This window comes from Delphinus delphis, chromosome 6, assembly GCF_949987515.2.
Source record: "Delphinus delphis chromosome 6, mDelDel1.2, whole genome shotgun sequence".
Lineage (NCBI taxonomy): Eukaryota > Metazoa > Chordata > Mammalia > Artiodactyla > Delphinidae > Delphinus > Delphinus delphis.
In genome coordinates, this window is record NC_082688.1 from 43,855,896 (window position 1) to 43,869,856 (window position 13,961).

At 38.3% G+C, this 13,961-nt stretch overlaps 1 protein-coding gene across 4 annotated transcripts in view; it reads right to left on the reverse strand.

Moving 5' to 3' along the window:
• The window catches only part of LOC132427286 (proprotein convertase subtilisin/kexin type 5), a 405,656-nt gene that overhangs the window by 158,523 nt on the left and 233,172 nt on the right, over positions 1 to 13,961 (reverse strand). For all 4 annotated transcript variants that reach the window (XM_060014607.1, XM_060014609.1, XM_060014610.1 and 1 more), the window contains exon 10: positions 10,092 to 10,195. In XM_060014607.1, coding sequence (XP_059870590.1) covers positions 10,092 to 10,195 — 104 coding nt within the window. The remainder of the gene's footprint in view (positions 1 to 10,091; positions 10,196 to 13,961) is intronic.

The following is a 13,961-nucleotide window of genomic DNA, read 5'->3' on the forward strand; positions in this document are numbered from 1 at the left end:
TGTTTATATTCTCAAAGAACTAGCTTTAATTTTATTGATCTTTGCTACAGTTTTCTTTCTTTCTATTTCATTTATTTCTGCCCTTATCTTTATTATTTCTTTCCTTCTACTAACTTTGGGTTTGTTTGTTTTTCTTTCTCTAGTTCCTTTAGGTGTAAGACTAGATTGTTTGTTTAAGATTTTTCTTGTTTCTTGAGGTAGGATTGTACTGCTATAAACTTCCCTCTTAGAACTGCTTTTGCTGCATCCCATAGGTTTTGCATTGTCGTGTTTTCATGGTCATTTGTCTCCAGGTATTTTTTGGTTTCCTCTTTGATTTCTTCAGTGATCTCTTGGTTATTTAGTAATGTATTGTTTAGCCTCCATGTGTTTGTGTTTTTACATTTTTTCCCTGTAATTGATATCTAGTCTCATAGTGTTGTGGTAGGAAAAGGTGCTTGATATGATTTCAATTTTCTTAAATTCACCAAGGCTTTATTTGTGACCCAAGATGTGATCCTGGAGAATGTTCCATGTGCCCTTGAGAAGATAGTGTAATGTGCTGTTTTTAGATGGAATGTCCTATAAATATCAATTAAATATATCTGGTCTATTGTGTCATTTAAAGCTTGTGTTTCCTTATTAATTTTCTGTTTGGATGATCTGTCCATTGGTGTAAGTGAGGTGTTAAAGTCCCCCACTATTATTGTGTTACTGTCGATTTCCTCTTTTATAGCTGTTAGTAGTTGCCTTATGTATTGAGGTGCTCCTATGTTGGGTGCATATATATTTATAATTGTTATAGCTTCTTCTTGGATTGATCCCTTGATCATTATGCAGTGTCCTTCCTTGTCTCTTGTAACATTCTTTATTTTAAAGTCTATTTTATCTGACATGAGTATTGCTACTCCAGCTTTCTTCTGATTTCCATTTGCATGGAATATCTTTTTCCATCCCCTCACTTTCAGTCTGTATGTGTCCCTAGGTCTTAAGTGGGTCACTTGTAGACAGCATATATCCGGGTCTTGTTTTGTATTCATTCAGCGAGGCTGTGTCTTTTGGTTGGAGCATTTAATCCATTCACATTTAAGGTAATTATTGATATGTATGTTCCTGTGACCATTTTCTTAATTGTTCTGAGTTTGTTTTTGTAGGTCCTTTTCTTCTCTTGTGTTTCCCACTTAGGGAAGTTCCTGTAGCATTTGCTGTAGAGCTGGTTTGGTGGTGCTGAATTCTCTTAGCTTTTGCTTGTCTGTAAAGCTTTTGATTTCTCCATTGAATCTGAATGAGATCCTTGCCAGGTAGAGTAATCTTGGTTGTAGGTTCTTCCCTTCCACCGCTTCAAATATATCATGCCACTCCCTTCTGGCTTGTAGAGTTTCTGCTGAGAAATCAGCTGTTAACCTTAGGGGGGTTCCCTTGTATGTTATTTGTCATTTTTCCCTTGTTGCTTGTAATAATTTTTCCCTGTCTGTAATTTTTGTCAATTTGATTAGTATTTGTCTCAGCGTGTTTCTCCTTGGATTTATCCTGCCTGGGACTCTCTGTGCTTCCTGGACTTGGGTGGCTATTTCGTTTCCTATGTTAGGGAAGTTTTCGACTATAATCTCTTCAAATATTTTCTTGGGTCCTTTCTCTCTCTCTTCTCCTTCTGGGACCCCTGTAATGCAAATGTTGGTGCATTTAATGTTGTCCCAGAACTCTTAGGCTGTCTTCATTTCTTTTCGTTCTTTTTTCTTTATTCTGTTCCGTGGCAGTGAATTCCTCCATTCTGTCTTCCAGGTCACTTATCCGTTCTTCTGCCTCAGTCATTCTGTTATTGATTCCTTCTAATATATTTTTCATTTAACTTATTGTATTGCTCATCTCTATTTGTTCTTTAATTCTTCTAGGTGTTTGTTCTTTAATTCTTCTGGGTCTTTGTTAAACATTTCTTGCATCTTCTCGATCTTTGCCTGCATTCTTTTTCCAAGGTCCTGGATCATCTTCACTATCATTATTCTGAATTCTTTTTCTGGAAGGTTGCCTCTCCACTTCATTTAGTTGTTTTTCTGGGGTTTTATATTGTTCTATCATTTGGTACATAGTCCTCTGCCTTTTCATCTTGTCTATCTTTCTGTGAATGTGGTTTTCGTTCCACAGGTTGCAGGATTATAGCTCTTCTTGCTTCTGCTGCCTGACCTCTGGTGGATGAGGCTATCTAAGAGGCTTATGCAAGCTTTCTGATGGGAGGCATCAGTGGTGGGTAGCGCTGGGTGTTGCTCTGGTGGGCAGAGCTCAGTAAAAGTTTAATCCACTTGTCTGCTTACGGGTGGGGCTGAGTTTCCTCCCTGTTGGTTGTTTGGCCTGAGGCAACCCAGCTCTGGAGGCTACAGGCTCTTTGATGGGGCTAATGGCGGGCTCCGGGAGGGCTGATGCCAAGGAGTACTTCCCAGAACTTCTGCTGCCAGTGTCCTTGTCCCCACGGTGAGCCACAACCACCCCCGACCTCTGCAGGAGACCCACCAACATTAGCAGGTAGGTCTGGTTCGGTCTCCTGTGGGGTCACTGCTCCTTCCCCTGGGTCCTGATGTGCCTACTTTGTGTGTGCCCTCCAAGAGTTCAGTCTCTGTTTCCCCCGATCTTGTTGAAGTCCTGCAATCAAACCCAACTAGCCTTCAAAGTCTGATTCTCTGGGAATTCCTCCTCCCATTGCTGGTCCCTCAGGTTGGGAAGCCTGATGTGGGGCTCAGAACCTTCACTCCAGTGGGTGGACTTCTGTGGAATAATTGTTCTCCAGTTTGTGAGTCACCCACCCAGCAGTTATGGGATTTCATTTTATTGTGATTAAGCCCCTCCTACCATCTCACTTTGTCTTCTCCTTTGTCTTTAGATGTGGGATATCTTTTTTGGTGAGTTCCAGTGTCTTCTTGTCGGTGATTGTTCAGCAGTTAGTTGTGATTCTGGTGCTCTCACAAGAGGGAGTGAGCACACGTCCTTCTACTCTGCCATCTTGAACCCATCTCCTTGTATGTATATTCTGATAAGACTGTCTTGTCTTAAATCTTTTGGGGGCATCTTATTTTGGAACTGGATTCAGAATCCAGTTATTAGTGATTCAAAGAACTCCATTTCGTTATTTATAGTTCCAATACACTTTTGGCCTGAAAACAACATTGGCCTTGGTTGACCACCCTTTGTAATTATGGGGTTTAGGGCTTGATGATTTTTATCTTTGCCTGAAATATCAATTGTAACTACAAAATATCAAGCTTTGCCATCATAAAGGATAGCCAAACTCATTTGCTGAAAGAAGAGTTTTAAAAATACCTAAGGAAGTCCAGCCTCATTAGAATTAGTGAAATCGAGTTTCATCAGGTGATTACACAAAAAGAGACATCAATTGTCTCTTAAGTATACGAATTTTGCATATTGTTAAAAATCATATTTTAAGCTTATAGGTTTTATACTGTATATTAATGATTGAAGAGTTGATAGGACATTGATAGCTACAGTCAGTTCAGATTTTTTCATTAGTTCTTATGTTGAAATAATTAATTACAACTTTCAAAATTTAGCAGGTTGAAGTCAAGTTGATATTTAAACATTAATTTGCAAAACAGAATTTTAGTTGTGTTTGTATATGATTATAGTATAGTCATTGATATGCGATTATGGGATAAAAGGTATGAAGACGTATTGTGATAAGTTCATTACAAAGTAATACATTTTCTCTTGCCCACTCAGGTAATTTAATTAATTTCAGTCGCAAAATAGCATTCTAATTCACAACATAGTTTCATATCTTTATCCTCATTTCACAGTAGAAAGCTGTGACTTATGAAAATACACTTTTAAGACTCTTTTCTTTGTCAAGGGTTTTTTTATGTTTGGTATTTTGCAATTTCAAAGCACTTTTCTTTCAACTCAGCCTTCTCATTATGTTTGGTATTTGTTACCCACATTCTAAAAACCCAAGATACAAAAATGTTAATTGGCTTCCTCAAAGGCCAAAGAAAATATCAATAACAGACTCTACTAGAATAAAGTTCTTAAGATTGTGGCAAAGCCACAAAACTACTCCAAACATAATTCCCTTCATTAACTAATTATGTTTTGTAAAGAGATAATAGTCGTACAGTACAACCATTGTTTTAATTCTATTTTGAAGATGGATTTTAAGTGTGAAACCACATGCAGTTAAAACTTTTGTATTTAGGGATGAAAAAACAGAACAAAACACCCCCAAAGTCTAACAAACCTAACACTACCATTCAAAGACCAGTGCAGAGAAAATAACATTTTTCATTTGCAGAAAATATTTTAAAATCTCACATATTTAGTAGGAATGAATAGAACACTCTTATGGGGCAAGTAGACATTTTGGATACAAGACTCCGGATTAAGCAATGACCAAGCAGACTGCTGTCAGGGGTTCTATATTGCTGTTCCCAGGTAGATATTTAGGTAAATCATCCACCAGACAAAAGAATAAACGTAAAATCCCTAAATTATGTGTGATTCATATCTTTTTTTTTATAAATGAGCAAGAAGGTAAGCTCATATTTCAGTGATCAATGAATGCAAAAATGAAAGGTTTTAAGTTAATAAATGCATAGGAGTTCATAGAATACAATGGAATAAATATAGAATCTTGAAAGAAAATCAGGTGGTGTTTCTAGGGAGCAAATTTCATTACGTAGGATCAAATGTACTTACATCCCTCTCTGCATTTTAAGAGAAGAACTAAATGCCTTATTTCTGAAAATAGGATCAGGACTGAAGTCAGCATCTGATTCAAACACCCCCTCTGACACTGACCAGATGAATAATGTTTCACTTTGACCTTTCTTTGAAAACATGATGTGCAGATTTCCAATTAAGGTACATTATGTAGCTTTAATCATAGCTACCAACATCACGTCAGCATGCTAGGTGGCAAAGATAAGATATTATTTGTACAGTGACATAATAAAATACAGTATAGCTTTACCCTTTCAAATGGTAACACATCAGATATTACTTTATATACTCAGTAAAAAAATAAAAACACCACATTTCAAAACCTTTAGTTTCAGTTCAACACATGGCATGCTTAATCGTTTCAGCACATCTAATTCTTTTTAATAAGTGTTAAAACTGAAAGCAAGACAGGTAGGTATTAAAAATATATTGGAACATCTTAAAATTACCAGCCCTAACAGTGGAAATAAAATGACGGCGATTAAAAGTAATAAAGGTTATTAAAAGTTAAGGGCCTTTGAGGCTAAGAAGTCATGTTAGACTGTCAATTGTTTTCCCCATGGTGGGAAGTCAGTTAGAAATTAAAAAAAAAATCTAGTAGTTTAGTTGTGGTCAAAGAAAGAGTCAGTGGAGGATGGGGAGGTTTCAGCAACATGCTGGTAGAAAAAAAGAGACTTACATAGTCTGGGAGGGCAGTGAAATGGAAGGCGTGGTAACCTCGCTCACTTAGTTGTCATTTTTGATTTTCAATGACATTTTTTTCATTCTTTCGCCTAGTAAAGATGACAGAAGTTCCTAATTTATTATCTGACGTCTATTCCTCTTCCTAGATTTAAGAGAGTTTAACTGTAAAATATCAAGTCATCATATCCAAATACAGACACTTTGAAAAAAACTACAGCACCGATGTTGCATGCATTCAATTATACTTCTCATAACTGCATCCACAAACCAGAGATAAGGACATGGGGGAAAGATTCAGCGAGCACAGCCCAGGAGGCTGGGGGAGAAAGGGGAAATCTGCAGGGTCTTCAGATTAAAGCAGTAGGAGGGAGGGGCTCATAACAAAGGGTCACGTTCTTCCTGAAAGGCTGTGAGCCATGGATTCTAGAAGAATGCAGAATTCAAGTCCTCTGCATGGCTCTAGGATCCATATACTCTATAGGTACAAACGGAGCTGGTCAAAATGTAAATGACACTCCACAAGAGAGATTCTCTCATTAGATGCCTTCTGCTGCTCAGGGCTGGGCTGCATTTTAGATGATGAGAGAAGGATCATTGACACTATAAACATGAACCTGGCAGATTGGTTGGGCTTGACTGAAGGGATAAAAAAAGTGCAGTGTAAATTTCTGTTCTGTGTGTAAATCACAGCACAGCCATATCAGAGCAGGCAAAGTCATGGGGCCCCGGACGTTTCCTTCTAATTCTCCTCTTTGGTTGCACTTCATTCAGTATGTGTTGGGCTGGCCTGCTGAAGGTGCGCAGGAAATATTTGTGAATAAATGAATGAAGAGACTGCATAACTTAAATTCCTTGAAGAAAACCACCCTGATGGGGAAAACCCTCAATTCTACAGCTGATTTGTACGTTTTCAGGAGCACGAGGGCGGTATTAAAAACAGTAGAAAAGAAAAAAATAGGAAAGACTTATCGTAAGAGCAAAGGAAAAAAAAGGAGAAAGAAGTAATATTGAAGAAACCCCCAAACAGACAATGTAATGCCAAAGTCATCTCCAAGCACTGCAAATATTGCTCAGTAGCAAAATACTGGAATTTGGATTCTGGTTCTGTAGTGGCAAATACCACATCTGTTCATGTGGTCTCATACAAATACTTTCCTATTCTCATGCATAATCTCAGATTCTTTGCTAGGTGCATGGTATTTATTATTAAAGAAACTATCTCTGGAGGAGGTTTAAAGTCAAAAGGTGTCTGAAATTTAGCTAGGATCATTCACAGGATGAACAAATCTAAATAACGTCTAGTTCGTTTCCATAGGTATGCATTCATTGGATTATGTTTATTTTGAAAAACAAACCTCCTGCAAGATATTTTAACTATAAGAGATTATTATTATTATTGAAGAAGCATCAAGACAGAATCATCTTAGTTCAATTAACATTGTTAAAAACTAAGGTACCATTAGCATAAAAATGTTGATGAGTGGCTTCCAGCTTTGGGGCTGGCTTTACTGTGAACTGATCTCAATATAGGATCGTTTATAGAGTGCGACCATAATGAGAGCACACAGAAAGGGGAAGAAAGTTCTCTGCACCCAGCTCATCAGTATGCAGCTCCGCTCTCAGAGAAACACACAGAGGAGCCGGTCCTTCAAGGGCAACTTCCTTGCCTGAGTGCAATCTGTCCATGCCAGTTAACAAGAAGCCAGCAGCTGCTTCTGGAGGGAATCCCCTTCCAGGAGCCAGGAATCCAGGCCCATAACACATGTGGGTAAGAGTAGATCAAGTCTGCCTTGAGAGGAGACCCACACCAGTCTAGTTCCTATAACATCTGGCTCTGTTCTCTGCTTCGGACGGACCACACATGGGTAGGTCTGGAGAAATGTAAGGACATTGTGTGAAATGCACTTGGCAGGGTTTGGGGAAAGACTGATCTGTAGGGTGTTGGCTTCTCCAAAGTTATCAGTGAGAACTAAGACTATCAAGTCTATTGATGGCAAGACCCCAAAACCTAACTGGTTGCTACTCTGAGCTGCTTCTGCTTTACCTGATGAGAAGGAAATTCACATGTTCGTACTGACGGCCCCACTGCAGAAGAGTACCTGCCAAGCAATTTATGAAATTCTGGTGGTTTCAAAAACAAAAACGAAAGCCCACTCTTCAGACAAGTTAAATCTCTCAACATCAGGGCACAACAGCAAGCCCAGGGAAGCACAGGTGTTTTCAGATTCGTTTCATACCTACATCTCACTCAGCGTTAGGACTAAACCAAGTGGTAAGAGGGAGTGCACCCAGGGCTGCAGGCTTCTGCTTGCAGGCAACTTCCGTTTTCTCCTAAGGAGAAACATTTGGCCATGTGTTCCCTCTAAGCAACGCCTGCAAAAGCTGGCTGACCTAATTTAAAATATGAGCTCTCATTGCATGAACCTCTTCCAAGCCTTCACTATTTTTTGTTCGTTCAGACCTTATTCCATAAAAAGTCAGCCCATCTTTTTTCCAGTCCTAGTGACCTGCATTCTCTCCTTCCCGGAAGCATGTCACTTCTCCTGCTAGCCTCTGCCTTAATCACTTTTATTTGTGGGACGCTAGGGAGGGGATGGGAATGCTTCGAGTAGGGAAGAAAATAACTCTTAAAAAAATCATTCTTATTATGATCATGTTTAGATGAAATATGGGGCTTGCCATCAACAAAATTACAAAACAATTCCACTGGGAGTCCAGACGGTTCAGGGTAATTCATCTATGAAAAAGTGAACTTTAATTGTTACTCTTGGCAGCAATCTAAGAGAAGAGTGAAATATTATACTAAATATTGCCACGTGCAATAGTAAAATGCTCTTTCCTCCCTGCCAGAAGCAGTGTATGGCCCCCTTCAGACTCAGGTTTGGATCTGGTGATTTAGTCTAAATCCTCGGCTTCCCCCTCTCCAAAACCAACAGAGGTTTTCAAAAGAGTTGCATTTTTTATTAGAACCATTTGCTCCTTTTAAGTTGCCAAAAAGGAGTAAGTAAAACTAAGACTTTTATTTGGGTTAAAGTTGATTCCTCAGCCTCATTGAGGTCAATGTACTTAGTCTGTGAACCTTCTACTAAGAAGTTCATTGCAGTGTTGAACCAGCCAGTGTTTTGATCCCTTCTTCCCCCCTCCCCAAACCCAACCCCTTGGCTGCCTGCATTTATAGAGTCGGGGCTGGAAGCATGGGGAAGCTAATCAAAAGGAAACATACATATGGCAAATTACATCCTGGATTTTCTAGAACAATTGAAATTTCAAGTATTTTTGATGCTGCACATAACATTTGCTATTCTGGTACCACGTGTCTTGATTTGAGCTTCAGAAAATGTGATCCCAACAGGTATTTACAATGCTTTAGATTAAAAGCTCATCGAACACTGCTGCATTACATAGTTTACAAGCACAGAAAGGTATCTGATAATACTCGAAAGCAGAGGGACATTCTTGTTTTCTAAAAGTGAAGTCTTCAGTGAAGATGTTAATCAAAGAACTCTTTTATATGGCGCTGGTTCCCTGGCATATTGATAGGTTTTGGCAAAGCACGATTAGTAAGCTGCTTGCAAATAATTTTTAAAATTACACTTTACATTTTCAGCATGAATATTTATATACATTGGGTATAATACACTAAGGATATATTAAAATCATATGTAACATATCCCATGTAGATAATATTATTCAGCTTCTAAATTGTTTAAGTTGCGGAAGTTAGGGCCCAGAAAAATTAAATGACTTGCCCAGGATTATTCAGCTTATTACCAATGATCTGAGGACCAGAACTATAATTTTTAAGTAGATATTCCTTATGTTATAGAATACTGTTTTTCATCCATAGGGATATATAATGATACAAAGATTATTTGGGAGTAAATTTAAGTCTGCAGATACAACAAAAAGTAATCTTTGTTGTAAATTAAATTAATGGATTAAAATTTAGATGATCTGAAACCTAAGTAAAGATACTACACTATAGGACAACTACTTTATATAATTATTTTCTTTTGATTATAGCATATGTTATGGATGACAATAAACAAAATGGCTACCATTAGTAAGATAGCTTGATGGAACTAGAATCCCCATCAGCCATGGGAAAAATAGTCAGCACTTATTTATATCCTGTGCATACTTGCCTAAGACTGCGCATTATAAAGCTTCATAAGAACTTTTAGTTTATGTAAAGTAACGTCTTAGAATTATGCCTATTTTTCTGTTTGTGGAAGGTTTAAAAAAAAAAACAATAAAAACAAAATATGTAGAAAAGCATAGCCTAGCAACTAACAGTGCTACCCTCAAACGAACAAAAGATACCAGCTATTATTAACTGGAAGTAATCACTCCAGAAGGTAAGGAATTTTTAAATACATTGTTACAAATACCACTCAGATAATCGATGACACCAAAGAATAAACTAATGAGGAGCCCCATAGGTCGACAATACTTGGGAGTTGGTTACCTTTAAAGAAACTGACCTATGATGTGGGAAGCCAAGGAAATCTGCCTTAAATGTGTTGTTTTAATTAAAAAAAAAAAAAGGAACCTGCCTTTTTTTTTTCTACTAAGAGGTCAAGCTCTTCCTGTGTCAGTACAAAATTTAAAGTTTCTTTGGATGGGTTCTATTTCCTGCTCTCCATTTAAAATGGGGGAAAAATAAAAATATTTTGCCTGTGACAAAATATGAAAGAAGTTCTCACCCTTAAAACCAGCAGCATTGGTTTTCCAGTCATTAGCGTTCAAATGTCCTGCACGGGAAGTCCTTACAATAACATGCTGCACGTCTCTCCAGGTCAGAAACGGACTGGGGAAAGACAAGGTAAGAATCATTGTACCAAAAAAAAAAAAAGATGGGGGAAGCAGAGAGTCACAAGCAAATTAAAAAAGCAAAAGCAGAAGGGCAAAGTACTAAAAACAAAGGGTCAGCGATTTGGGTTTGGGATAAACAAATGCCAAATGCCGCTCTTGTTCTCATCTTGGAGAAGTGACATTAGTCTCAGGGAGGCAGAAAATGTAACCTTTAATTTGAGAAATAATGTGATATTAGTCAGTGTAAGTTTTTAAAAGGGTGAAGATTTCCAGTTTTCTCAACAAAATGGCTCCCAATTCTAGCCCTGTCATCCTTCGTGTAGACTCTTGCATCATCATCAGAAAATTACAACAAGCTAAAATCAAAACTGAAGGGCTCTTGAACATTCCTTGTTCAGTTGTTTAGCCAGGCACTTGATTTTAATTTAACAAAGAACTTAGCAATGTTAACCATTCTGGATGGATGTGTGGGATACAGAAAAAGTCTCAACTGAAACCAAGTCTTCATTTTCAGTGTTCTCAAAGGAAGAGGATGTGGTACGGAGCCCAAAACTGGGTACACAGAAAACTATGGGAGTGTCTTAATTTGCAATAAATAGTTATTAAATTATTGGATACCTATTTCTTATGGCTGTTGGCACTGAAGATCACAAAGACACTACTGAATGGGAGATACTTTCATCAAAGAACTGCAATACTAATAAACACACAGAAAACAAATCCAAGTATATATACACAGTCTTTTGTTCTCTTTCAAAGAACATGTTATTTACTAAAGGCATTTGACTCAGTGCATGCATGAAATTCTCTAATGAGGATACTTATTCAATTCAGTCTTGAATGTGAGGTGTGACAATTTTTTTACTTAACTAGGAAATATGGCAACTTATCATGCAGCTTGTGTAGTTATTTTCTTTGCTTCTCATCTGCCACCTTCATTTTAGAAGGATATTTGCAAAGGATGGGCCGGAACATTTGAAGGAGGAGAGACAATGACTTGCTACCTTCCTAGAAGTGTGACAGGGGCATGTGGTAATCTCTGTACCCCCTCATATGGGCACGTATGCACACTGGTGTCTCCCAGGCAGAGGGAGAACATGGTATCTTTAGAGCTAATTTTCAATGATGAAGCTGCACACTGCTTCACTTGATACTACATTTTCCTATCACACTCAGCATATACGCGTTTTTGAGGGTGGCCTCCTAATGAGAGGGGGCCCAGTGATCAGATTCTGGTTCCTTCATTTTCTACATATGTGAAATTGACTTCCCAAAGTGTCAGTTTCCCCACTTAGAATGTGGATGTTAATATCTACTTTACTTCCTTGTACCAACTGAATCAAAGTATAGCTGTCCCTTGAACAACGCGGAGGTTTGGGGCGCCGACCCCTGAGCAGTCAAAAGTCTGAGTATATCTTATAGTTGGCCCTCCGTAGCCACGGTTCTGCATCCATATATTCAACCAACAGCGGATCATGTACTACGTATTTAGTGAAAAAAATCTGCGTATAAGCGGACCTGTGCAGTTCAAACCTATGTTGTTCAAGAGTCAACTGCCATGCCAAGTACTTAACCTTGTTCCTGGTGCATAATAAACCATTATAAGTGGTAGACAGTACATCATTTTGCTAAAGTAAGAGCCACAGCTCCTACTTAGTGATTTGAAAATGAAGGAGATGGGGAGAGAAAAGTACTACAGAGTTCTTAGACCTTTTTGTTATGTTCTCAGATTCCAAATAAAAGAGAAATATTACTGCCATTTTCAAAGTTTCTATAAGGGACAAGATAGGATCTCGACTATTTTGTAAGGTTGCATTAATAGAAGAACTTATACTAAGGGATTAAACCCCATCCACGTGAGTTTGAAAGATATGAGAACAATGGAAGCAGAATTATTTTTGTTTTGATACAACACTTGTTAGGAGCCAACTTTAGAACCTGACAAGGCACAAAACTCTGAATAAAGGGAGGGAGGTTGTGTGATGGATCCCAGGAGGCACAGAAGTTTTGCTTCTAAAACAGTTGGTATGATTTGGCCCTTAGCTGCCTAATAGTGAATCCACAACAAAATTTAACAGAGTCCATGCACTACAGTCAGGAAAATTAGGAGAATGAGTCCAGGGAAAATTCTGAATGCTACTCTCAACATAAGACCTTCTAGCTCTGCCTGAAATGCGATGCTAATCTCCATTCCCTTTTCCAGTGTAGTTACTTGGGTGAGGGGCGAAAACAACAGAAAAGCTCAGTCTGGAAAGACATTCCAGCCCCTTATTTATGGGAAAGCAAAATCCTCTCAAGTGAACATGTATGTTTTTATTTTTTCATGAGCAAACAGCAAGACCCCTAAAAGTACGCTTGGATGTGATAAATATGTCTAACTCAACCTTGTAATTTTAAAATAACATTTAACACACAGTTAAACCTTTCACATTTTAAATGTTATCCTTCAGGGAAAAAAAAGAAAAGAAAAGAAACAACACAAGCTTCCCTGTTACCTATCACCAGGGCAAAATTCCTTTAGAAATATCAAGCACAAGTTTCTGGTCACTGGGAGACCATTTCCCTAGTGACCCTTAGCTCTAAAAATAGAATAATAATAACAGAACAGGAAACACTTATCTTGTAGCTTAAGCAGTTGTATTCAGGCAGATTCAGGAAGCCTCCTGCATTCAACTCAGCCTGAAGAAATGAGAGTTACTTGCTCTCATGCTGAGTTGCACAAACTAATTCTTCTTGGAGTGCTTGTAATTAGAAGGGAGAAATGACCTTCAGGAAATTGAAACTACACATGGAGAGGAGGCATTCAGATAATTTTACTGTGACATTTGATAATGTACAACTTCAGAAATGATTTAATTTCAAAATTTCCTGAATTTCACCAAAATAAAGGGAGAAAGATAATATGGGAAACCAATGGATTTTTGAATCAGTGGTGTTCCTACCTGTGGGAGGGTAATTAATTATAGCTCAGGAAATAGCCATAGGTTAAGTGGCTAGTATCCTGAGAGGACTTTTATGTAGGGGAAAGTCTGATTCACATTTCATGACCTATTTGTATTTATGCTCACAGGGATGATGTAGGAATGAAGAAGTCATCAAACGTCGGGTAAACCACATACAGAGTGAAAGAAGAGTGCCCTGTGCCGTGAGCACCACAGTCCACAATGGTAACATAGGACCTCCTAAAACTTACCCCCTCCTGCCAATTACCCTGGACCCACACTCCAGTGGCCTCTGAAAACCAATACCCCTTTCACCGCCAAAGCACCAAAAGATTTGGGGCAAATAATAATCAAAAAGGCCAAAAGTCTAACCAACCTAGAAAAAAAGAGCAGTTTCTCTCAACTCTGAGCCCGGTGACCACCAGTCTCATAATGACCACCAGGAGTTATGCCACATACCCCTCAGGTTTCTTCCTGGAATTACTGACAGTTACCCCTGAATAACAATATACACTAAAAGGTCACATTTATAAATGCCTGCAAAACGTGGCTAGTTAACCATGACCTTTCAAGGCAATACAACGTACATGATTTTCTGGGGAGTCCTGTAGGTATCATCTTTTCCTGTAAGGAAGTTTTGCATCCTTTGATGACCGCAAAATAATAACCAACATTTAGTGAACACTTGGCCAGGGAGAGGTACTGTATGTTGTATATGCACTATCATTGTGTAATCTAAAAAAAAATCACATGATAGAGGTAAAATTTTTATTCCCATTTCACAGATGACAAAAGTGAGACTTTGAGTTCCACACAGTA